Below are 26,957 nucleotides of genomic sequence, written 5' to 3'. Positions count from 1 at the left end.
AGTCCAGCGTTTCTCATGATGTACTCTGCATATAAGTTAAATAAGCAGGGTGACAATATACAGCCTTGACGTACTCCTTTTCCTATTTGGAAGCAGTCTGTTGTTCCATGTCCAGTTCTACCTGTTGCTTCCTGACCTGCATACAAATTTCTCAAGAGGCAAATCAGGTGTTCTGGTATTCCCATCTCTTTCAGAATTTCCCACAGTTTATTGTGATCCACACAGTCAAAGGCTTTGGCATAGTCAATAAAGCAGAAATAGATGTTTTTCTGGAACTCTCTTGCTTTTTCCGTGATCCAGCGGATGTTGGCAATTTGATCTCTGGTCCCTCTGCCTTTTCTAAAACCAGCGTGAACATGTGAAGTTCACGGTTCACATATTGCTGAAGCCTGACTTGGAGAATTTTGAGCATTACTTTACTAGCATGTGAAATAAGTGCAATTGTGCAGTAGTTTGAGCATTCTTTGGCATTGCCTTTCTTTGCAAAAACAAGACCAGGAGCTGACTGTGGCTCAGATCATGAACTTCTTATTGCCAAATTCAGACTTAAATTGAAGAAAGTAGGGAAAACCACTAGACCATTCAGGTATGACCTAAATCAAATCCCTTATGATTATACAGTACAAGTGAGAAATAGATTTAAGGGCCTAGTTCTGATAGAGTGCCTGATGAACTATGGAATGAGGTTCGTGACATTGTACAGGAGACAGGGATCAAGACCATTCCCATGGAAAAGAAATGCAAAAAAGCAAAATGGCCGTCTGGGGAGGCGTTACAAATAGCTGTGAAAAGAAGAGAAGCGAAAAGCAAAGGAGGAAAGGAAAGATATAAGCATCTGAATGCAGAGTTCCAAAGAATAGCAAGAAGAGATAAGAAAGCCTTCTTCAGCAATCAATGCAAAGAAATAGAGGCAAACAACAGAATGGGAAAGACTCGAGATCTCTTCAAGAAAATTAGAGATACCAAGGGAACATTTCATGCAAAGATGGGCTTGATAAAGTATAGAAATGGTATGGACCTAACAGAAGCAGAAGATATTAAGAAGAGATGGCAAGAATACACAGAAGAACTGTACAAAAAAGATCTTCACGACCCAGATAATCACGATGGTGTGATCACTGACCTAGGGCCACACATCCTGGAATGTGAAGTCAAGTGGGCCTTAGAAAGCATCCCTGCGAACAAAGCTAGTGGAGGTGATGGAATTCCAGTGGAGCTATTTCAAATCCTGAAAGATGATGCTGTGAAAGTGCTGCACTCAATATGCCAGCAAATTTGGAAAACACAGCAGTGGCCACAGGACTGGAAAAGGTCAGTTTTCATTCCAATCCCAAAGAAAGGCAATGCCAAAGAATGCTCAAACTACCGCACAGTGTTGTGTTAGTTTCAGGTATATACCAAAGTGAGTCAGTTATATATATATACACACATATATCCCCTCTTTTTTAGGTTCTTTTCCTATATCGGTCATTACTAAGTATTAAATAGAGTTCCCTGTGCTGTATAAAGTAGGTTCTTTTTTTTTGAAGTTATTTTTTAATTGAAGGATAATTGCTTTACAGAATTTTGTTGTTTTCTGCCAAATTTCAACATGAATCAGCCACAGGTATACATATGTCCCCTCCTTCTTGAACCTCCCTCCCAGCTCCCTCCCCACCCCACCCTTCTAGATTGTCGCAGAGCCCCTATTTGAGTTTCCTGAGTCATACTGTAGTAGGTTCTTGGATGTCATAATTTCTAAGAAGAACTGAATCTTTTGTGACTAACTACAAAATTAAATCTTTGTAGTTGAACTACGAAGTTAAAATCTGTGTGACAGCAGTTTTGTAAATGCTCAGTGGAAAATCTATTAACCTTAAATACTAAGCAATAGATATGTAAGAAGGAAAATAAGTGAATCAGGCTTTTATCTCAGTCATCTGTTTACCAAGAGAGTGTGACAGTCCTTGCCAGGTCTTTCTGTTTTAATTTTTATTTGTAGCATGTAAAAAACTAGGCATGGTACAAGTCAGAAATTCATTTTAATATACTTGAAATTCCTTTATTACTTTGTGATGACTTTTGTGATCCAACTTGCCCTCCCAGATGAGACCTGTCCTGGGGTTACTCAGTTCAGGGGCTCTGATAGGCCTAGGAGTGGGGAAGGAGCAATCCACAAAGCCAGCCCCTGGGCCCCAGGCAGCATCCCCTCACTGAGTCCATCCTCGTCCCCAGGGGTACAAGAAGCAGATGGCGCTGAAGCTGGACGACATGAATCATCATCTGACAGAGCAGCAGGAGGACTTTGCTAGCAAGTCAGCTCAGTACCAGCAGGAGATGAGGCACCTCCATCGGATGCTCCTGGACAAGCAGGACATCCTGGACAAGGCGCTGCAGCAGAAAAGGTCTGGCTGCCCCAGCCCCTGGGTGGTTTGTGGTTTTTGAATGTTTGGTAAGATTTTTCCAGTAACATGCTCTGGACCTGTTTTTTGTTCATTTGATTGCTTATTTTTGTTTTTACATTTTAGTTTTGTCTGATTTTAATGTTGGTCTTGATATTTTAAAATACTCTTTTATCTGTGGCTGCACCGGGTCTTGGTTGCGGTGCGTGGGCTTCTCGCCCTTGTTATGGAACGCAGGCTTTAGGGCTCAGTAGTGTGGCACACGGGCCCAGCCTTGCAGCAGGTGGAGTCTTTCCAGACCAGGGATCAAACCTGTGTGTCTCCTTGACTGACCAGTGGAATCTTAACCACTGGGCCACTAGGGAAATCCTGACCTTGTTTTGTATTTGCTCCTCCATTCTCTCTCTCTTTTTTTTCTTTTAAAAGATTTCCCCTAGTAATTGACATATAACCTTGTATAAATTTAAGGTATACAGTGTGATGGTTTGATTTACATATATATTGTAAAATGATTATCATAATAAGGTTAACATAGCTTTCGCTTCACATAATTACCATTTTTTGTGGTGGTGGTGGTGAGAACACTTAAGATCTACTCTGTTAGCAACTTTCAGACATACAGAACTGTTAACTGTCGTCTCCATGCTGTACATTAGATCCCAGGTCTTCATTTTCTTTTATCCCTCCCTTAAAAATTCTTGCTGTTTGAATACTGGACTTCCTAAGTCAATCCAGGCCTCTCATTGTCCTCCCCCTCTCCCCCTCTTTTCCATCTCTTTAATATTTTTATTTTATTCCATCTTCTTGGGAGACTTAAAATTTTTTTGATTAAATATTTTATTTCTGCTATTACATTTTCATTTCTGAGAACTTTAAAGTTTCAGATTCTTCCCTTTTTGTAAGATCACAGTCAGGAGATTATGGGTATATCATGTTCACTGTGGCTCCCCATGTGACGGAGCAGGTATTGCCAGTGTGTTGAAAACCAGCCCTGGGAAATAGCACACGTGTTGTGAAGGTGAGCATGGCGGTCCCCTCAAGTAGTCTGGGTCCACATTTAAGTTGGCCTGTTCAGAATGGCTGTGCTGTCTTTGACAGACTGGAACAACATGTTTATGTTGCATGATGCATGGAGAGAAGGCATGACATTCAGATGTGATTTTCTTCAAGTTATGATAGAATCTGTGTATTAGATAGATACCAAGCAGAATGCAGACAGCTGTTTATTTTCTGTCAGCCAGACGCTTTTTAATGCCAGGCAGAGTTAACTGTTATCTAACAGGTCTTCTATAGTCACAGAAGTTCTTACCACCATGAACAGTCATTTTGTAAAAGTTGGAATGATACCAAGCTTCTTGCCAGACAAGTGGTTTAGAACTGCATTAATAAAATGGAACTTTGTTTTATACTTTTTCCCTTATTCTGTTTTTTTGCCCTTTAATGGTTCAAAAATTAGACATTCTATTTTTATTCTTTTAGTGGTTTCCTTTGAAATTTCACTATAGTTACTTAACATTAAAAAAATCTAAAGTTAGATCAGCGCCTCTGCATTTCTACCACCAAATACAAGATCTAACGCTCTAATCTAATTATTTCCCCACTCAGCATGTATGCTGTCTTTGTCTATTGTCATTACATGTAAGTGCAGATATATGAAGGTGAAAAGAAAAGATCTATTTTACATCATCATTTTACCCCCAGAAACTGCATATTGCTAGTTTTAATAGAGTTGTTTATTTTGATTCACCCACAGTGTATCAGTTTCTTTGCTTATTATTTTCTTTTGCATCTGAGACCCTGTTTCTCAGAGTATTTTTCTCCTTCCTAAAGTACATACTGTAGAAGTTTCTTTAGTGACAGTAAGCTTTCTTAGTTTTTGTTTATCTGACAGTGTCTGCATTTTGGCTGCATCCTTATGAGCTGATGTTTGCTGGAAGCTGGGTTCTACCTCAACAGTCTTTTTCTCTCACCACATTTCACTGTCTCCTCTGTTTCATTGTTACTGCTGAGAAGTCTTTTTTGTCATTTTTAAAACTAGACAATCCATCATATCTCTTGCCTCTTTTAAGATTTCCTCTTGACTCTCAGAGTCTGCAGCTCCACTGTGTTGTTTTTAGAATGTTTATTTATTTACATGGCTGTACCGAGTCCTAGTTGTATCATGAAGGATCTTCGATCTTCGTTGTGGCCTGCAGGGTCTAGCTCCCTGACCGGGGATCAAACTTGGGTCCCCTGCATTAGGAACACAGAGTCTTAGCCAGTGCATCACCAGTGAAGTCCCCTCCGTTCTGTTTAACTATGAGTTTGTTTTACTCAACTACTTGGTTTAAGTTATTCTCTTTATCTGTGATTTTGTGCCTTTCATCACTTCTTGAAGTTTTTCAGTCATTATCTCTTGAAATAAGTCTTTTCCCCTTATTGTGTCTAGATTTCCTTCTGGAACTCAGATTAAATGTATGTTATACCTCCTTACTGAATCTTCCATGTGTCTTATCTCTTACACTTTCTATATCCTGGGTTTTTTTGGGGGGGGGTCTACACTCTCTGTAATTCTCCTCAATATTTCTATTTACTAGTTTTTTCTTCAGTTTTGTTCAGTGTGTGTTTAACCCAGACATTGAGATTTTTTATTTCAACAACTGTATATTTCAATTTCAGAAGTCCTATTTGGTTCCTTTGAAAATCTCCCTAGTGATTTTTAAACTAAATTCTTGATCTTTGCTTATCTTTAGTACATCTTTTATTTCCTTTAACATTTTATTCATAGTTATTTTATATTCTGTGCCAGCTTCTTTATCTGGAATTTGGGGGTCCTATTGACTCTTGCCCTATGCGGCTTATGTCGTTCTGCTGCTGCTGCTGCTGCTGCTAAGTCGCTTCAGTTGTGTCCGACTCTGTGCAACCCCATAGACGGCCTCCTACCAGGCTCCTCTGTCCCTGGGATTCTCCAGGCAAGAACACTGGAGTGGGTTGCCACCTCCTTCTCCAATGCATGAAACTGAAAAGTGAAAGTGAGGTCACTCAGTTGTGTCCGATTCTTAGCGACCTCATGGACTGCAGCCTACCAGGCTCCTCTGTCCATGGGATTTTCCAGGCAAGAGTACTGGAGTGGGGTGCCATTGCCTTCTCCATATTTCATTCTATGTACTGTAATTTTTTTTACTATGAACCCATGAATAGTTGAATTTACCCTGTGGAGTCCTGGGGATCTGGATTGAGGATGTTTTTCTCCAGAAAAGGTTTGCATTTGCTTCTCTTGGTGCCAGAGAGTACTTTCAAACCTGTAGTCACTTTAATTTTATTATTAACTTAAAAAAAAAATCTACTGTAGTGCTTTTTTTTTTTAATACAAAAAGATTTTTAAAATATTCACAGGGAATTCCCTGGCGGTCTAACGGTTAGGACTTTGTGCATTCACTGTGGCTTCAGTCCCTAGTTGCAGAACTAAGATCCAAGCCATGCAGCTCAGCAAAAAAAAAAAAAAAAAAAAAATTCTCAATGCCATTATTACATTTATAATTAATGTTTAACTTCTTAACATATATTTTTCTGTTTGCTCAATATTCCACTTCATTAATTCTGCCTCTGGTTGTGTCTAATGTACTTTTAACTCTTCCATTGAGTTTTTTCCATGATTGCCTCAAAAATGCCTTTTTACTTTTGGTTCACTCCAGTCAGGGCCTGGGGATGCTTTACAGTGGGAAACAATGTAGATTCAAACCCCATGTTCATTTGAGAACAAATCAGTGACTACAGCCCCCAAGGAGCCTCTCAGAGCAGCTTTCTTTTGAAGACTGGCAGATTTTCCCACCCAAGCATCCTTCCTTTGAGGGTTCTTCACCCGTCTCCACTTACCTGCGTGATTCTGGGATACACAGTTGCGTGTCACTAGGAAGAAGAGGAGAGGACCGTGGACGTGAGTCAGCCCTGGGATTTTCTGTTGCACCCAGTTTGCATGGGCCCAAGACTAGTCTCCTGTCTCTGGAAGCCTGGGTTTCTGCACAGCGTGGGCTTTTGTCCTCAGAGCAATGCCAGCATTTTGTTTGCCCGCCTCTGCTTTGGTTTAGTCTTCATATTTTTCTTCTGCCCTTAGAAATTTCCTTCTCACTTTGTTTTGAGTTTAGCTGTAAATTATCATGATGTTGCAAACATTTGGGTGTTTTGTCCAAAACCAGAAGCCTGGGGATTTTTATACATAGTTTAATTAAATAGTACCCAGCACTCGGCATCATGGGCTTTGGAAGGAAGCAACAGTTCACAAGGAAAATGATATTGAATGAGTGGGCATGTCACTGGCCTCCCTGAATCTTGGTCACCTCCTCTTTTTATTTTTAATTTATTTTTTTGTTTGTTGTTTGGCTGTGCATGTGACATCTTAGTTCCCCAACCAGGAGTCAAACCTATGCCCCCGGCACCGGAAGTTGGTGTCCTCCTCTCTAGACAACAGTTCTAAGTCCACCCGGTAACCCAGTTTCTAGCATTTTGCATAACCAACTGGCAGTGTCCGTGAAGGAGCTGCCTCCCCAGCCGTGCTGTCCTGCCCAAGGCCTGCTCCTCGTCGAAGGCCGAGGCTTGCTTTTCCCTCCCCATGGGGCTCCCGTGAGGTAGTGGCTGCTATCTGGTCTGCCCCCCTTGGTGGGCCACCTGAGGACACACATGCCCTGTCTGCCCTGATTCCTCAGCTCCCCATGCGGGGCCCATCACAGAGCCCTGGCTCAGGATTTTCCTTCTTCAGCGGCCTTGGATCCCTCTGGACACTCGTCCTCCTGGCACGTAATCTGGGCCGGTCTTCACTGTGTCCTGGGCTGTGACCCCCACTCCCCATAGTCCTCTCCTTGCCCCCTGCCCCACTCTCTGGGCCCATCAGTGGCTCTGTGGATGGAGGTTTGGCAGGCACCTGAGTGTTGGCCCGGTCACAGTGGGGACAGGCAGAGGGGACATAGAAGAGGCCTGCAAGGCCCGTGCTGTGTGGGCGCCCACAGCCAGGACGCTGTGCTGTGGGTCAGCCACGGTAGCTGTTCCGTGGTATTGCTGTACATTAATGCCACAGAGAACAGAGGGTGTGCACTGGTGCCAAAATAAAGGAGAAGGCAAAACAGAAGAGAGCTAAGACGCCTTTTTCAGCCTGTGCCTTTGTATTTTGTTTGGTTTGCAGAGCACTTCCGGTTTCTTTCAACACTGGGAGTCTCTGCTTCAGAACCCACACACCGTGGGCTCTGTTCTCTGACATTAATCATTCTTCCATTTGGGTTCTTGTGACTTTACGATTCTTATGGGCTCTGTAAGTACTTATTAAATTGTGTTATTTTAAACATTTTCTTTGTATTACTTATTTCTCTCAGAGAAGTGGAAGGCGAGCTGGAGGTTGTGTGGGAGTCCACGTCCAAGGAAAACCGGAGGATCCGAGAACTTCTCCAGGCCACTCTGGAGAGGACAGGCCCCTGGGAGAACACCAGAGTTTCTGAGGACCGCTGCCTGGATGTTATCTCTCAGCAAGCCATGCTGGATGCTGTGACATGAAGCCACCGCCTAGCACCCTCCAGGGCCTGCAGGAGCCCTAGGGCCAGGGCCCCTGGGGGAGAGCTCCACCTTACCCAGGTCAGGGAAGGGTGGAGGGAGGGCAGATCCCACCCACCCCCGCAGGTCTCTTCTCCTCAGGGTCGAGGAGAAATAAATGGTCTCAGAAATTTAACCCAGGTTTTTACATTTTTCTCTATTTTAAAAATGTGCTGCTGAGCTCTGTTTAGCCAGTACACACCCTCTGACCGTATTGCCACTGAGCTGGAGTCCACTGCTCAGGCTCACAGGTGACCTGGCAAAGCTGGCTGGTCTCCAGGGGAAGAGCAGGCAGGCCCAGCACTCAGCCAGCCCTCGATGAGTCAGTTTAACTGGCTGAGCCTTGGATGGAAGCAGGAGCGATGACACTTGTGCGTTCACGCTCGGTGGTATTTTATTATTTGGCAAAAAACGGGGGCTGGTCTGCATGCCCCATGAAGTTGTACAAACTCTGTGCTGCCCTCTCCCCGCCAGTCCTTCTCTGTCCTCCTGGGAAGGTCCTTTTCCTGGGGCCATGTCGCCTCCCTCCTCGTTTGAGAGCCTTGACTTTGGGCACGATGGGGGCAGGGGGGTCCCTGCCCACTGTCACCCCCGAGAAGGGTGCGGGGCCGTGCTCCTACCCTGCCCTGTGCCGCCTCCTCAGGTAGATCACCCCGGCCTCTCGGACCATTCCCAGGACGTCCTGGCGGTGGTGCCAACCGTCTGGGGCGGCTGGTCCCCGGCACGCTGGCCAAAGGCTGCAGAAGATCCTAAACAGTGTATGAGGGTAGAGTCCTGTCACATCCTTTTACTGAACCCCTCACAGCCAAGGCCTGTGTGGTTTCAGGTGGGGAGACAGACACCCCCGCCCCCGCAGTTGGCCCCTGGTCCTGTATAAATTGCAGCTGTGCTCTTTGGTTGCTCAGTGGGAAGTTGAAATAGAAAACCATTGTTATTTTACACTTAAAAAATGTTTTTTTAATTGGAGGATAATTGCTTTACAGTGTTGTGTTGGTTTCTGCTGTACAACAAGAAACAGCCATAATTATATATATACATACATATGTGTGTGTATATATCCCCCCTCTCTCGAGCCTCCTGCCCCCTCCCATCCCACCCCTCTAGATCGTCGCAGAGCACGAGGCTGAGCCCCTGCTACACAGCAGCTTCCCACTAGCTATCTGTCTTACACGTGGTAGAGTATATCAGAGCTACTCTCTCAATTCATTCCACCCTCTTCTTCCCCGACTGTGTCCACAAGCCCGTTCTCTGTGTCCGCGTCTCCATTCCTTCCCTGCAAATAAGCTCATCAATGCGATTTTTCTAGATTCCATATATATGAATTAACATACAATATTTGTTTTTCTTTTTCTGATTCACTCTGTATAACAGGCTCTATCCTCTCATGTACCCCAGCATTCATAGCAGCACTGTTTAGCCAGGACATGGAAGCAACCTAGCTGTCCATCGACAGATGAATGGATAAAGATGTGGTACATATAGACAGTGGAACATTACTCAGCCACAAAGAAAGAATGAATATGAGTCAGTTGTAGTGAAGTTCTTTTACATTTTATTAAACTTGTTCAACAGTGTAAAAGAGTTCTAATTTATTTTCATCTTATAGGTGATAGAAGGACTCACCAGGATATAAAACTATGTATCATCTCCTAGGAGATGACCAAGCGCATAACTTTGCTGTTATTTCAAGGGGATTTGTGCCAGCCATCCAATAATCTGTAGATAGGCTGACAGGCAGCAGCAGCCCCAAGAGCCTCCAGATCAGTGCTGAGGTGGATTGTCTGTGGGACAAAGCTGTTGTCCTGTCACCTAGAGGACCACGTTTGTATCCCTGTCTTCCTGCCTTCAGGGAGAACATTTTATTCCCTACAAATATACTTTGCAAGTTCAGTGACCTCTGGATCTCATCAGTGTCCAGCAGGGATGGCGCTCGGGCTCTGCCAGCCTCCCACTGGGTGCCTAGCAAATGTGCAGGTGAGCTCGGAGTCTGGGATGCAAAGGAAAGTGCAAAGCAGGCAAGGTAGTGAAAGAATGCAGCTGAGAGGCAGAGAGCCCAGGCTTGAGCTGGAACACCCCAGCCTTGCAGGACGGACAGGGTCTCAGGAGCTGGAGAGGGGCAGACGGGCTGGGGTTGGAGCTTGGGGTGGCCAGTGAGGCCTGACTCAGCAGGAACTGGTCCCGTTCTCTCTTGGTCCTGGTGAGTCTTTATGGGGCGCTAGAAAGGTCCCGATCAGGTTGAAAGTAACCCATGGCAAACAGAAGACATGACCCAGGGACCCAAGTGAGCCCTGCCACCTTTGGCACTATTTTCAAGCAGCCCTGGGGAAGTCAGGACTGAGTGGAGAGGGGGCCGGGTGCAAGTGTGGGTGTGGCTGGAGTTTGGTGTGCCAGCGGGTCGGGACGGGGGCGCTGTCCTGTTTCCCAGCTGTTCCCGTGCACAGGGGCGATGGGATCAAAAGTCTCTGCCCTCAACCACTGAGAAGAATGGGGAAGACCCACTCTTTTCCAACAGCTTATGTCTTTGTAGACCAGGGCATCATCTAAGGAGAGGGGGAGATTCTGGGTTTTTTAAATGTTGATGTAAATATGTTTATTCAGCAAGTGTGCTGTGGGTACTCACCCTTGCGCACTGATCGTTGAGAACAGCAGCAGTGACGAAGGCAGACGTCGTTACAGAGCGTGCTAGGTGCTCAGGAGGAAAGCTCCAGGGCAGAGCCCAGGGCCACGGGCTTGCAGGCCAGCAGGGTCTCAAACCATCACGGGAAAACTGATGCTGTGTGTTGGAGCCCGTGGGTATGTGAACCTGCCTTTTCAAATGTAGATTTTATGAACTCTAGATACAGGCCAAGTATTTCCGATGAAAATCTAGTACCTGAATTGAGATATTCTATTATACAACCATAAAATATACACCGGATTTTGAAGTCTTACTATGAAAAAAAATGTAAAATTATCTAATTTTTCTATTGGTTTTATGTCAAGATAATATTTTGTATATATTGGGTTAAATAAAATGTTACTAAAATTGACTTCACCTGGGATTTTTTTTTTTTTAATTTTTACTTATTTTTATTTTCAGCTGTGCTGGGTCTTGGTTGCGGTGTGCAGGCTTCTCTTTGTGGTGGTCTCTCCCCGTTGCAGAGCATGGGCTTAATTGCTGTGAGGCATGTGGAATCTTCCCAGACCAGGGATCGAATCTGTGTCCCCTGCATTGGGAGGCTGCTTCTCAACCACTGGACCACCAGGGAAGTCCTTGTTTGGGTTTTTGTTTGTTTTACTTTTTAAAAAATATGACCGCTGGAAAACTGTAAGTCCCATTATATTTCCCTTGGACAGTGCTGTCTGGACGTTAATGTGAGAAGCAAAACTAAGCTAGAAGATAATTTGTGACTTCAGGTCAGAGAGAGGAAAGGGAGAGAAGGAGAGAGGTGGGGAGAAAAGGGAAGAGCGGGGGTGAGCCTCAGGCCAGCCCTCCACAGCTCCCAGGCTCCCGGAGAACTGTGCAGGACAGACCTGCTTGTCCCTCTCCAGCTGGTGACTGTCACCTCCTTGACTCCTCAGGCAGCTGGGCTTAGTGGGTGGGTGGGGGGGGGTCACCTCCATCCTGGAAGACTTTGTCCCCTCCCAGATACGCTAGACTGGAAGTTCAGGTCACTCTGGGCAGCCTTTCTGTCTGTCCAAGGCTTTCCCATCAGCAGTAAAGACTCCTCAGGTGTCTTCCATCCGAACTAGAAACTCCTCCTAGACCCCACATTCTCCCGTCTCATGGACAGGGCTGCCCCTGACGCTCTGCCCGGCTCCAGCACAGTTACTGCCTCAGCTGCTGGAGCCCCCATCCGGCCCCACACGACCTGGCAGCTCCTAGCGGGCACCACTACTGTCTGTGGACTCAGGGACGCTGTGCTCGCCCTTACGTGCTGGATCCTCGGACCTGTCTCCTCTCGCCCCACGCTCCCCTTGGCTGCATCTGCCTGAGAGTCACACTCCCATGGTTCCCTTCTCAGCCCCGGTGAGCTTCAGTCTTGGGAACCCAAGGCGTCTTTTGTGTCTCTTTCTCTCCCTCTCTCACACTCATTCTCTCGCTCGCTCTGTCTGTCCCACATGGAACCCCTCACTGTGCCTTTTTCTTCCACTTCCCTCACACAACTAGGTTTCTTTCTCACCTCAGATCTCTGCGCCCTTTCAGGAAAGCATTTCCTGGATAACATCCCTACACTACGACCCTACCACCATCAACCCCAGTGGTGCCCATGTCAGACAGAACCCAGATGGTACCCACTTCTGTCTTAGCTGCAAGACAGACAGGGCAAAGGATTTTGGATTTTCTGCTGTCTAGTCTCCCACCTTACTAAATGCCCAGAAATTTACTATGAGGGTTTCCCCACTTGGCCTGCGAGCCCTGAACCCCATGCCATCTTCTGATCGCCCAACTCCAGTTTCTGCAAGCATTTCTCTTTGCATCTATCAGAACCCACCCCTCCCTTACTCCAGGCCTTGGCAACCTCCATATTGCTGTGGACAGCCTATTGGGCTGGCCACCCCCAAAGGCCCAAATGATGAACGTCATAGATGCTCAGTCTCAAGGAATACACCCCAGTGTAGGGAGACTTATCACAGGACATAAGCTCTATAAACAAAGTATGTGTGTGCATGTGTGTGCATGCACAATCGTGTCTGACTCTGTGACCCATGGACTGTAGCCTGCCAGGTTCCTCTGTCCTTGGGATTTTCTAGGCAAGGGATTCCTTCCTAAGCCAAGCCCTGACAACCAGTCTATACTGGCTCAAAAGTCCTTCTCCAGTGGTGCTGGGTTGGGCACCTTGCGCAGGGTATCAAGGGGGCCAGAGAAACGTCTGACCAGGATTCGATGGGGGAGCAGAAGATGCTCAAAACCCCGTCAAGCAATAAGATTGAAGAGAACCCCAGGGATGCTCAGAACCCCTTCCAGTGCCTCCTAAAGGTACCTAGGAGGCTGGATTACACTTCTAGGAGCACTCTGTTCTCGGTTGCAGGTTACTCGACACGGGAGGGTCCCCTTCAAAGCTAGAAGAAACACTCCTTGAGTGTATTCTTAGGAACTAGAAATTTTTTAAGACAGAGGGGCTAAGAAAGGAGAAACTTAAATCTTAGCGTAGCAGTGCCTGACCTTTGTATTAGCTGGGAAATGGAGAAAAATGGCCTGCAAACGGGTCCCTAAATTATTATAATATCTCACAATTAGATCTTTACTATTGCAAAATGGGAAATGGACTGAGGTTCCCTATGTTCAAGCTTTCAGTTTGTTTCTTTACCAGAATCCTGCCCTTATATGGCTCTTACCATTTAAAGCCTGGGGAATCAGAAAACTTTCCTGACATCTTAGATGATTCCCATTCTGTCAGGATGCTAACCCAGCTCCTCCCACTCCTAACAGGGTCTCTACTTCTCAGAGCCTCTTGATTCTCAGAGCCAACAGCTTCTCCTGGTCCTTCTGACCAATCCCCAACTCCGCCTCCCTATGTTCCCCTATATCACACAATCTGATATCCCAGATTCGAGAGAATAGTCCTGCAGGGTGACCCATGGTGGGACTTCTTATCTCCAAGGAGTGGAAAAATCATGCCCTGTTAGGGAAGTGGCAAATGGTGAAGGAACAATCAGAGTATACATGTGCTGTTCTCTTTAACTGACTTAGCCAATGCAAACAGAGACTGGGCCAATTTTCTGAAGACCCTAGTAAGTTTGTTGAAGGGTTTCATGACCTAGCCCTGGTCTATGACTTGACTTAGAAAGATGTCCAAGTAGTTCTATTCACCTGCTGTACTCCTGGGGAAAAACAGAATCTGGACAACAGCCCAGGAGCACGCTGACCAGCTTGCCAGAGACCAACCTGAACATCATGCTATGTATGGCAATGCAGTCCCAAATCAGGAACCCCCAAATTATAATTCCCAGGTGGGAACAACAGCCAGGAAACATGATCCAATGTGTATCATGAGAAAATGTGTCTAAACACCAGTCATTATTGAAAGGGTTAAAGAGGTAACCCAATAAGAGAAAGAAAACCCAGCCATCGTTCACAGGCAGCTAGCAGAGGTATTTAGAAAGTATACCAACATAAATCCCTCCACTTCTGGGCAGTCCGTGCAGGAACAACACTTTATCATCTAGTCCATCCCAATATTAGGCAAAAAACCCCCAAAGTTACAATTTGGCCCACAAACCCCCATGCCCCAACTCCTAGAGGTGACTTTTGGGATATTTAACAATTGAGATCAGGCTGAGGAGGCAAAAAAAGGACTCAGCGTGAGAAAAGACCGGCTAGGGCTTACGTAAACCTGAGAGCCACTGCAGTCAGCCATGCCTTTGCGACCTCAGAACAACCCAAGGGGGCCAAGAAAGTCGAGTATCTGTCTGGAGGTAAAATCAACAAGTGAAAGTTGCTCAGTTGTGTCCGACTCTTTGTGACCGCATGGACTATACAGTCCATGGAAATCTCCAGGCCAGAATACTGGAGTGGGTAGCCTTTCCCTTCTTCTCCAGGGGATCTTCCCAACCCAGGGATCCAAGCCAGGTCTCCTGTGTTGCAGGCAAATTCTTAACCAGCGGAGCCACAGGGGACAAGGGGAAGGCTAAAACTGCAAGTCAACTGGCTACTGGGCCTGAGATTGCCAGAAAGAGCCCCCCAGGCAATGCCCAGCCTGCAAACAGAGGGGAAGTCCCCAAGGGGAAGGGGGAGACCGGCTCCCAAGATGGCCATGCTGGGTGACTGAGACAGCCCAGGGATTTTAGTCTGTCTCCACTGAGGAGCCCCAGGCAGTCCTTGATTTGGCAGGTAAGAAAACTGATTTTTCAGTTGATACAGGAACCACTTACTCTGTCTCAATTTCTCACGCAAGACCTCTTTCCTCCAAAAGCTGTACTATGACTGGTGTTGACGGAAAGCCTCACACTCATCACCTCACTGGAGCTCTCACTTGCCTATTGGAGTAGCGGTTGATTTCACTGCCTTTTTAGTTATGCTTGAGTGTCCCAACTGCCTGGTAGAGCAGGACCTCCTGAGCTCCCTAACCAGGCCATACTCCGCTTAGGAGACCCCCAGCAGCCCACTCATCTTGACCCTGATGATGAAGACAAGCCAGAAGAACAAAGTCCTGTTCCAAATCACCTTCTGCAGGCAGTGAGCTCTCCCGGGTGGGACCAAGGGGTCCCTGGGAAAGCCAGAAATGCCGAATCCGTAAAAATGAGCCTTAAGCCAGAAGTAACTTACCCTAACAAAAGACAGTGCCCCATCAACCTAGAAGCAAAAAGGGGGTTATAACCCCCCCCCAGATAAATTCTTAATGCATGGAATCTTGGTACCTGCCATTCTCCATACAATACTTCTGTTCTTCCAGTTGTTAAGCCAAACAAGGAATATAGGATGATACGAGACCTTAAGGTAGCAAACGATGCTGTGATCCTATACATCCCCTCCTGGCCAATCCTTTTGACGTACTTTCTCAGGTCCCTGAAAATGCTCAATGGTTTACCATGCTCGACCTCAAGGATGCCTTCTTCTGCATCCCAGTTCAGCCCTCACCACAGTATCTGTTTGCATTCGAGTGAATTAACCCTGACTTAGGCAAAATCCAACAATATATGAGGACGGTATTGCCTCAGGGGTTTCAGGACAGCCTACGCTTGTTCGCTGAGGCCCTAGGAAAGGAACTAAGGGAAGCGTACATAAAAGGAGGTGCTATTCTGCAATATACAGATGACACACTAACATGTAGCCCCACAAGAGAGGCCTCAGATCAAAGCATCATTGAGGTCCTTAATTTCCTTGAAACCCAGGATTACAGAGTCTCTCAGAGAAGAGCACAAATTTCAAAGAAACAGGTGAAATACCTGGGATATATTATAAACCCTGGGAGTAGACAGCTAGTTCAGACAGAAAACTAGCCATACTGGGCCCAGACTAAGAAACATCTCTGTACTTTTGGGACATGGCAGGATTTTGCAGAATTCAGATTCTAGGACTTGGGCTAATGGCCACACCCCTATATGAAGCCACTAAAGGCCCTGATTCCAAGTCTTTGCTCTGGAACAGGGAACAGGAAAAGGTTTTTAATGATATCAACAGGCCCTCCCTCGCCAAAGCCCCTGCTCTGGGTCTCCCCAGTTTAAACAAGCCATTCATCTTGTATGGAGCTGAAAAACAAGGGACACCACTGGGGGTTCCTAGTTCAAAAGCTAGGGGAAGTTCCTCAGCCCACAGGCTATTTCTCCAAGCAAATAGGTTCCATGGCTTGAGGCTGGCCTGGCTTCCTCCGGGCAGCAGATGCCACCACTCTGTTAGTGGAAGGAGCAGCTGAGCTTACCTTTGGACAGCCACAAGCGGTCCAGACCCACCTCCCCCTTCAAGTGCAAAGCTTGATTCTGGAGATCAAAGGCCACCCCTGGCTAACAGGAGGCTGAATACTAAGTATGGGCTTTACTTCTTGATTCTCCAGCAGTGACTCTTAAAACTTGCCACACCCTGAACCCAGCTACACCAGTGTCTGCTGAAGCCCCAGAACTTGACATTCTTGCCTCAAATCCCTGGAGCAGGTCTTATTCCTGTAGGTCTGCTCTAACAGATCAAGCCATAGAAAACCCTGAGGAAGAACAGTTTACTGATGACAGTAGTTTTATTAAAGATGGTGTCAGTGCAACTGTTTGGTGTCATCTGGGGGGCTCTGATGAGCCCTGGTACACAGTTCTTTATGTCTCAGTGCAGTAAAGAATTCAGCGAGAGGCAAAGTGACCGATAAGAAGTGGTTTATTAGAATAGGATGCATGTGAGGCTTACAGGCACATAGGCAAGAGATGCTGTGCCCCGAGAACTTTCTGAGCTACAGTTTTATAATCAAAGGAAATGTGGGGAGGGGAAGAAGAACTCCTTTGCCTTTCTTGAGTAGACGTCATGCTTCCATCATCATCTCCTCCTCCAGACTGAGCAGGAGAGTTTTCTTGTCCCTTCACGGTCAAGCTAGGTCTACAAATTATCCTTTCTTACATGTGCAGAGAACACGTCCTAGGGATCATTAACTTACTGAGCTCACTGGGCACGACGTGGGTCTTACGTCACATTGTTTTATTGTTTGGGGGCATGTCTCCAGCTTCTGTTGCAAGGTTTGGGTGCTAAGCAAGCCTACCTGATTTTGTGGTTAAGCAAACCTTCTCTCTTGAGTAATCATTAACAAATAGGGGTCTCCCACGTTTTTCCTATTTATAATCCCCTAGTGGGATTAACCATTTAATTATTTACTTTGTCCCTTTACTCTGTCCCTCTCATCAGGAGGGCAGACTATGCTATTGTGAGCGCCCACAGGGTCACAGAAGCAAAACCTTTGCCACTCAACCCTTCAGCCCCAAAGGCTGAACTGATAGCTCTAACCAGAGCCCTAACCCTAAGGGAAGGGAAAGTTATAAACAGATATACTGACTCAAAATATGCCTTCCTTGTTTTACATGCCCATGCAGCTTTCTGGAAAGGAGGACTTTTAAATGCAAGAAACTCCCCTATAAAATATGGGGCTGAGATTTTGCGCCTCATACAAACAGTCCAAAAGCCAAAACAGGTGGCAGTCACCCACGGCCACAGGCACCAAAGGGAAATTCCCGTTATCCAGGGAAAAACAGGGCAGGTCAGGAAGCTAAGAAGCTGCCCTATGTCTATAAGAGAAATGACATTAATCCCGTCCCTGATCACTTCTAACATTGTACCCAGGTACTCAACTCCAGAAGTGACCTGGGCACAGGACCAAAGGGGAACTAAGGGAGAGGATGGTTGGTGGCACGTAGATCAGAAATTACTTATAACTCTCTCTGAACAATGGAAAATCGTTAAAGGGTTGCATGATTCTCTCTACCTGGGAGAAATGCAATGTCTACAGTTTTCTAGCTTTTTACAGAAAAGGACTCTCAGATACAATAACAAGGGTTACTTGAGCCTGTGCCCTCTGTGCCACTCATAATCCAGGAAGCAACCTCAAGCTTCCTTCCCCTCTTGCTAGCCCAGTCCAGCAACTGGGACTTAGCCAGGAGAGGAGTGAAAAATAGATTTTACCCAGATGCCTTCTTTCCAGTGTTTCAAATACTAATCTTTTCAAAAATATACATTTATTTATTTTATCTTGTGGCTGCATTGAGTTTTGGTTGCAGCACTCAGGATCTTTGTCACGGCACCAGGCTTCTCTCAAGTTGTGACATGTGGGCTCAGTAGCTGTGCTCGGGCTCCAGAGCGCTGGGCTCTGTAGTTCATGGCACACAGGCTTAGTTGCCCCATGGCATGTGGGATCTTGGTTCCCTGACCAGGGATCAAACCTGTGTCCCTTGCATTGGAAGGCAGATTTTTAACCACTGGACCACCAGGGAAGTCCCCTTACTAGTCTTTATAGATACTTTTTACTGGATGGATAGAGGCCTTTCCCACTGGGGCAGAAAAGGCAATTGAAGTGGCCACAGTGCTTTTAAGAGAAATCATTTCCAGGTTCGGGTTGCCCTGCTATCTCCAGAGTGACAATGGCTGTTCATCTGTAGCAAAGGTTACCCAACAGCTCTCATAGGCCTTAGGTATCAGATACCACCTGCATTCACCCTGGAGGCTTCGGTCCTCCAGAAAAGTAGTGCAGGCTCATCAGACTCTAAAGAAAACCTTAAGGAAATTCTGTCAGGAAACATCAGAGCGGTGGTATCGCCTGCTGCCAATACCTCTCTTAACGGTCAGGATGACTCCTAAGACAACTATCAAGGTAAGCCCTTTTGAAATGACTTATGGAAGACCCTCCCTCACTCTAAACATGTTAACTGACCCAGAAATTCAAGGCCATCTCCAGTGTTATTAACTCAGGCCAGGTTCAGTAGAAAATGGAAACAGAGGCCAGCCTACTCCAGGTAACAGCCCCGGTTTACTCCATTGTAAACTCAGGAGACTGGGTATTCATAAAGTCCTGGAAGAATGAACCCCTACAACCTACTTCCAAAATTAAAGAGTCCTCGTCAAGTCCTGCTGGGCACTCCTACAGTGGTCAAAGGCCAGGGAGCCATTAGTTTGGGTCCGCCCGTCCAGAATTAAACCTGTCTCCAGGAGCTTCCCTGGTGGCTCAGTGGTAAAGAATCCACCTGCCAATGCAGGAGACACAGGTCCAATCCCTGGCCTGGGAAGATCCCACGTGCCAAGGGGCAACAAAGCCCATGTGCCACAACTACTGAGCCTGGAACTACTGAAGCCTGTGCACACTAGAGCCCAAGCTCTGCGACAAAAGCAGTCACCACCATGAGCAGCCCCAGCTCCCCACAACTAGAGAAAGCCCGCATGCAGCAGTGAAAACCCAGAGCAGTCTAAAGAAATGAATTTTTTTTAAAGAAAGAAAATGATTGATTTTGTTTAATGTCTCATAAAGTTTTCATGGGTAATATGCACATTATTGGGAACAAATGATTTAGATAGATGCAAGTGGGATAAAACTCACAATTATCTTCCAAAATCCTTTGGTAACTTAAAACCTTAGTTTTCCTAAGTTAAATGATGGGAATTCACTGAATATTCTAGATAATTTCCAAATAATGGGAGACACTGAAACATTACTTGCTAAACAAATCTTAAGTTTACCTACTTTTGTCTTATTACATAAAAACTAAAGATGTTTAGGTCCATTAAAAACACATATTATACCACGTTGAAAAAAACTATGAGGAAATGAATGTTTCTAGAAACTATGAAATGTATTCATAAATTTGCCAGTCAAAAAGCAAACAGTTCACACTTGCTTACTTTTTAATTTTCACTAGAAAAAAGTTTCTGAATAGAGTTCCAATAATTCTAATTATTTGATGTAATTAAAACCAATAAATAAATAGAAAAATATATTCATATGCAAGGAAATTTTTTAAAAAATATATAAAAAATGTAAATGAATGTTGCTAAGAGAATAGAGAGTTGGACCATAAAAAAGGCTGAGCACTAAAGAATTGATGCTTTCAAATTGTGGTGCTGGAGAAGACTCTTGAGAGTCTCTCAGACAGCAAGGAGATCAAACCAGTCAATCTTAAAGGAAATCAACCTTGAATATTCATTGGATGGATTGATGCTGAAGTTGAAACTCCAATACTTTGGCTACCTGATGCAAAGAGTCAACTCACTGGAAAAGACCCTGATGCTGGGAAAGACTGAAGGCAAAAGGAAAAGGGAGTGGCAGAGGATGAGGTGGTTAAATAGCGTCATTGGCTCACTGGACATGCATCTGAGCAAACTCTGGGAGACAGTGGGAGACAGAGGAGCCTGGCGTGCTGCAGTCCATGGGTTGCAAAGAGCTGGACACAACTTAGCTACTGAACAACAATAACAAAAAGAAAAGAGAGGTTTAAAAAAAGAGAGGGAGGGACTTCCCAAGTGGTCCAGTTGTTGAGAGTCTGCCTGCCAATACAAGGGACATGGGTTCCATCCCTGGTCCAGGAATATCTCACATGCCGTGGGGCAACTAAGCCCACAAGTAGCAGCTACTGAAATCCAAACACCCTAGAGCCTGTGTTCCACAAGAAAAGCCACTGCAGTGAGAAACCCATCCACCGCAACTAGAGAAAGCCCACACGCAGAAATGAAACCAAGACCCCGCACAGCCAATAATAAATAAATAAACAAGATGCTTAAAAAGGGAAAAAGAGAAGGAAAGCATAGGACAAAATCTGAATGGAAAAAGGGACGTTTAAGAAGGTTTAGGGGAAATGAACCCTGAGAAAAAAGTCTTGTGCATGGTCAGGACTGGCTAAGATTGAAATGAATTTGAGTGAATAAATATTAAAAGCTGGTACAAAATTAGAATTTGTTTTTTTCTCCATGTTGAAAAGACAAAAGTCCACTTTGATAAGGAAATTGTAATAGGTTTTTCTTTACCTCTGAGTAGTCTGTCTAAACGGAGAAGGCAATGGCACCCCACTCCAGTACTCTTGCCTGGAAAACCCCATGGATGGAGGAGCCTGGTAGGCTGTAGTCCATGGGGTCTCTAAGAGTCGGGCACGACTGAGCCATAAAGCTCCTTAGAAAAGCAGCCTGCTTCCTTGCTCACACTGTTTCCAACAGGCTTGTCAGGTGAGTAAGGAACGTCACTTTCTGGCGGCCTGTCAACCTCAGGATATCCTGTGGGCCTTCAAGAAGAGAGGAATTTACCTGAATGTAGGTATTACAGGTGAGCCTGATGACAAGTCCTTAACACGGCTTCCTGGCCTCAAGAGGCTATTAGAAAAATTTAATCTGGAGATTTTTATGAAAAATTCCAGCAATGCAGATTTAAAATAGTCTCTATGGTCAACTGATGTTCTCGCTGAACTTATGTAAATAATCAGGCCAAGTTTAACGAAACTAAACTTACTTTGAAAACAACTGAGGGTCAATTCGGTTATCTTTGGTAGAAATGAGGGTGGCCTTAGAGAAAAAAAATTATGCTTCAATAGAAACTATGATATCATATATATATATGTATATATGTGTGTATATATATGTACAAGTCAACAGCAAAAAAAAATCTGATTAAAAAATGGGCAGAGGTATCTGAAGATGTTTTTCCAAAGAAGACATACCAGTGACCAACAGGTACATGGAAAGATGCTCAACATCACTAATAATCAGGGGAATGCAAATTAAAATCACAACAAGATATCACCTAACATCTATCAGAATGGGTATTATCAAAAAGACTAGAAATAACAAGTGTTTGCAAGGATGTGGAAAAAAAGGAACCCTGTACATTGTTGCTAAGTCGCTTCAGTCGTGTCCGACTCTGTGCGACCCCATAGACAGCAGCCCACCAGAATCCCCCTGGGATTCTCCCAGGCAAGAATACTGGAGTGGGTTGCCATTTCCTTCCCCAATGCATGAAAGTGAAAGTGAAGTCGCTCAGTCGTGTCTGACTCCTAGCGATCCCATGGACTGCAGCCCACCAGGCTCCTCCATCCATGGGATTTTCCAGGCAAGAGTACTGGAGTGGAGTGCCATTGCCTTCTCCCCTGTATGTTGTTGGTGGTATGTAAATTGGTGTAGCCACTATGGAAAACAATATGCAGATTAAAAACAGAACTATCATATGATCTAGAAATTCCACTTCTGGGTAAAAACACAAACTTAAAAAGATATCTATATCCCCACGTTCACTGCAGCATTATTTATAGTAACCAAGATGTGGGAACAACCTAAGTGTCCCTCAAAGGATGAATAAAGAAGGTATGACATATATACTGCTGCTGCTAAGTCACTACAGTCGTGTCTGACTCTGTGTGACCCCATAGACGGCAGCCCACCAGGCTCCCCCGTCCCCGGGATTCTCCAGGCAAGAATACTGGAGTGGGTTGCCATTTCCTTCTCCAATGCGTGAAAGTGAAAAGTGAAAGTGAAGTTGATCAGTCGTGTCCGACTTAGTGACCCCATGGACTGCAGCCTACCAGGCTCCTCCATCCATGGGATTTTCCAGGCAAGAGTACTGGAGCGGGGTGCCATTGCCTTCTCCGGACATATATACACAAGTGTACAAATATATACAGAGAGAATAGGATATTATTTAGCCATAAAAAGAAAGAAATCTTACCATTTGTGACAACATGAATGGACTGTAAAAGCATTATGCTATGTGAAATAGGTCAAAGAAAAAAAAAATGCTCTCACTTGCATGTAGGATTCAAACAAACAAGCCCCAAAAATGAACAAAAAGCTCCCCCAAAACCCAAGCAAACCAAGCTCATGGATATAGAGAACAGATAAGCAGTTGCCAGAGGTGAGAGGTAGGCAAAATGGGTGAAGGTGGTCAAAGGCACTGCTTCTCGTTATAAAACAAATGTTTTAGAGACACAATGTACAGCACAGTGACTATAGTTAATAATACTGTATTGTTTGAGGGACTTTCCTGATGGTCCAGTGGTTAAGAATATGCCTTGCAGTGCAGGAGTCATGGGTTCGCTGCCTGGTCAAGGAACTAAGATCCCACATGCCGAAGAGCAACTAAGGCCAAGAGCTGCATCCAGCTGAACCCTCACACCTCAACTAGAGAGCCCATATGCGGAGGTGAAGATTCCACATGCCGCAACCAAGACCTGATGCAGTCAAATAAAAGAAATAAAAATTGTAAACAATGCTGTCTTTGTTGAGAATTGCTAAGAAAGTAGATCTTTACAGTTCTCATCACCAGGGGAAAAAAAATTAAAACTAGGTGTAGTGACAGATGTTAACTAGATTTATTGGGGCAGTCATTTCACAATATAGTCATTTTACAAATATAGATAGGATCATTGTACACTCAAAACTAATATAATACTATATGTCAATTATATCTCAAAAAAGAATGGACAAAGTTCTAAGGTAGAATTGCACTATTCAAATAGCTCTTGGATATATGTATAGATACAGATTGTTTCCCAGATAAGAGATTTTAAATTGTGCTTTCCTTGCTAATTGTTTTACAGTCAGACTGTAAATCCTTGACTTTTAAAGACTTTGCACATTCCACTGACTGTTTATGAGTTTTTCCAGTTGGAATTCAGGTCAGTAAGTGAACACTAGTGCAGTCCTTTGGATTCTCCCAAAGTTCTGAACTATTGTCGAAAGCACAGGGAAGGGATCTAAGGTGAGTGAACGTAGGAAGAGAAGGTCTGAAAACTCGCAGCCAGGTCTGGAACAAGATTTAAGGGGTAAAGGAAGAGCCAGAATCTGTCTGAAGGTTTGATCTTGCTGCTGACTCAGAGGACGGTGACTCTGAGGGCAAGATACCAAGAGGCTATGGGGATATAGATTTACACTGTGGGGCTAAACATGTCTTTATAAACCATTACAGGGCCAGGGAACCAAATACAGACCAAATATAAGATGATAAGATGCAGATGGTGTTATCATCTTCAGATTGCAAGCATCGTTACAACTGGAGAAAGCACAGTTTGAAAGTCACGGGCCTTCCCTGGTGGCTCAGTGGTAAAGAATCCACTTCCCAATGAAGGAGACATGGGTTTGATCCCTGGTCTGGGAAGATCCCACATCCTAACAACTAAGCCCATGTGCCACAACTATTGAGCCTGGGAGTTGCAACTGCTGAGTCCACATGATGGAACTACTGAAGCCCGAGTGTCCTAGAGCCTCTGCTCTGGAGCCAGAGAAGTCACTGCAATGCAAAGCCCGTTACCGCAACTAGAGACTAAACCCTGCTCGCCACAGCTACAGAAAAGCTGGCGCAGCAACAAGGACCCAGCACAGCCAAAAGTAACTAGCTAAATAATTTTTTTAAAAAAGAAAGTGAAGGTCAGGACTTCCCTGGTGGTCCAGTAGTTAAGACTCTGCGATTCTACTGGAGGGGATGTGGGTTCCATTCCTGGTTGGGGAACTAAGATCCCATATGCCATGTGGTGTAGCCAAAAAAAAAAAGAAAGAAAAGAAAGGGAAAGTCAAGAGTTTTAGCAGAAACTTAAGAAACAAGTTTTATGGAGTTTTATGAAAAAATAAAATAGCATGAAACCTCCTAGGAAATTAACTGTAAGAGGAAATTGACTGCAGTGGGGTAAAACTTAAGTCATGTGGTGGAAGGGCTGGATGCACAATGAGCCAAAGGTCTTAAAGAATTGGGGGAAAATGGTGTTAAGACAAATCCACATTATTTTCCCTGCTGCAGCAAGAGCGGGAGTGGGGGGAGCGTTATAATTGATTGAACACTCACTCTGTTGGGGAAAAAATGAAACGAAAACAAGTTTTAAGAAAAGAAATGCTCACATGGACTAAAAATGAACTGACCCTCAACAAGGATCCTTGTGCCCAGAAGTTCCAAACTCAGCATTTGAGCATTTGACAGAGGCCCAAGACGACCAGGGGATCCTCTGCATTAACAGAACCCTGAAGCTTAATGCAGGCTTCCCAGGCGGCACTAACGATAAAGAACTCACCTCCCAGTGCAGGAGGCATGAGACTCGGGTTCGATCCCTGGGTTGGGAATATCCCCTGGAGGAGGGCATGGTAACCCACTCCAGTATTCTTGCCTGGAGAATCCCCATGGACACAAGAACCTGGCAGGCTATGGTCCATGGGGTTGCAAAGAGTCAGACACAACCGAGTGAGTTAGCACATACACACGCAGGAAGCTTACTGCATAGCCCTCTGCAGTTCTCACTGTTTGGTGAGGGGGGTGTACCACTACCAGCCCATTTCACAGATTCAGAATTCAACGTTCAGAGAGCAGTAAGTAACTCTGAGGCCATGTGGCTGGTGTGGATCCACAGGCCCTTCCCGCTCATCACTGCCACTCTGCTGTCTTCAGTGATTTCTGTTAGCCTAGCAGCCTTTTGGGGAGACCTTGACCCAGGGAGCCTTCTGCAGGGTTCTGCAAGGTCTGCATTCAGACCTTCCTCTGAATGTTGCAGTGTTAGCAAATACTGAAGGAGTGACTCTAACAAGCCTGTGGGCAGGTCCTGCCTCCATGCTCCAGAGAGAGAGAGAGATAGCCAGCGAAGAAAGATAGCCCTCGAATGAGCACGCTCCTCGGGCTCTGGCACCATGCCAGTCAAGGGGAGCAGGTGCCCTGATGAGCAGACGGGGCCCCACCGAGGGAATAGGTAACAAAATTCCACATCGGGACCCTGACTCTGGGCTAGCAAAGATCCCCCACTTTCTCAGAAGGCTTTAGGAGACGACCCTGAGAAATCTTCCCTTCTCCCAGGTCTGCCTGTCCCAAAGTAATCCCCAGTGACTCACTAGCACTGTCCTGTGACCTTTGGGCTCATCTGGATATCTAGAATGCTGTTACATTTACCCCCAAGCACAGCTGCCGGAGGAGCCCAGTGATAAGCAACCATGCTTTAGGCTGGGCTCTTCCGTCTCAGGTATGATCTCATCTGAGATAAGGGATTAGTGAAAGCTGAGGAGTTGGTGTCAGCGGGGAGGGCTGGGTCTGCCCCCAGCCCCGCTGAGCACAACTGCAGCCTCTCTGAGACGAGAGGTCTCCGGACCCCTTGATGTGCTTCCTTCCCTCTGGGGCCTCGGTTTCCCCAAGTGAGAGTAAGCAAGAATGTGAAATTTATGACATCTGCGCTCCTTTTCACTTTAAAGTCCTTCAACCTGAGATTGTCATACTGAGTGAAGTCAGAGAAAGACAAATGTAATATCACTTATACGTGGAATCTAAAAAAATGAACCTCTTTACGAAACAGCCGCAGATATAGAAAACAAACATTGTTACCAGGGGGAGAAAGGGCGGAGGGATAAACTGGGAGATTGGGATTGACATATACACACTATAATATATAAAATGAACGACTAATAAGGACCTACTGTATAGCACAGGGAACTCAGTACTCTGTAATGGCCTATATGGCGGTAGAATCTGAAAAAGAGTGGCTAAGTGGGGAAGGATGGCACTGGGGAGATAGGTTTGAGATTGACAAGTACATACCACTATATTTAAAATGGATGACCAACAAGGACCTGCTGTATAGCACAGGGAACTCTGCTCGATGTTATGTGGCAGCCTGGATGGAAGGGGAGTTTGGGGGAGGATGGTTACATGTATATGTATGGCTGAGTCCCTTTGCTGTCCACTGAAACCATCACAACATTGTTAATCGGCTATGTTGTTGCTGTTGTTTACATGCTAAGTGTCTGATTCTTCTGCAACCTCATGGACTACAGCTCGCCAGGTTCCTCTGACCATGGGATTTCTCAGCCAAGAGTACTCGAGTGGGTTGGCATTTCCTTCTCCAAGGGATCTTCCGGACTCAGGGACTGAACTTGCATCACCTGCCTTAGCACACAGATTCTTTACCATTAAGCCATCAGTTCAGTCACTTAGTTGTGTCCAACTCTTTGCGACCCCATGCTCTACAGCACACCAGGCCTCCCTGACCATCACCAACTCCTGGCGTTTACTCAAATTCATGTCCATTGAGTCAGTGATGCCATCAAATCACCTCATCCTCTGTTGTCCCCTTCTCCTCCTGCCCTCAATCTTTCCCAGCATCAGGGTCTTTTCAAATGAGTCAGTTCTTCACATCAGGTGG

The 26,957-nt window shown here is 45.4% G+C and overlaps 1 protein-coding gene across 4 annotated transcripts in view; it reads left to right on the top strand.

Annotated features, from left to right (window-relative positions):
- Nucleotides 1-8,927, top strand: part of CEP89 (centrosomal protein 89kDa) — an 83,867-nt gene extending 74,940 nt beyond the window's left edge. For all 4 annotated transcript variants that reach the window (XM_010848931.1, XM_010848930.1, XM_010848932.1 and 1 more), the window contains 2 exons: nt 2,215-2,384; nt 7,724-8,927. In XM_010848931.1, coding sequence (XP_010847233.1) covers nt 2,215-2,384; nt 7,724-7,901 — 348 coding nt within the window. In that variant the 3' untranslated portion in view covers nt 7,902-8,927. The remainder of the gene's footprint in view (nt 1-2,214; nt 2,385-7,723) is intronic.
- Nucleotides 8,928-26,957: the final 18,030 nt, after the last annotated feature.

This window comes from Bison bison, unplaced genomic scaffold (genome assembly GCF_000754665.1).
Source record: "Bison bison bison isolate TAMUID 2011002044 unplaced genomic scaffold, Bison_UMD1.0 scf7180017864280, whole genome shotgun sequence".
Classification (NCBI taxonomy): Eukaryota; Metazoa; Chordata; class Mammalia; order Artiodactyla; family Bovidae; genus Bison; species Bison bison.
Note: the sequence above shows the minus strand (reverse complement) of the source record. Positions and strands in the feature narration are given on the sequence as shown.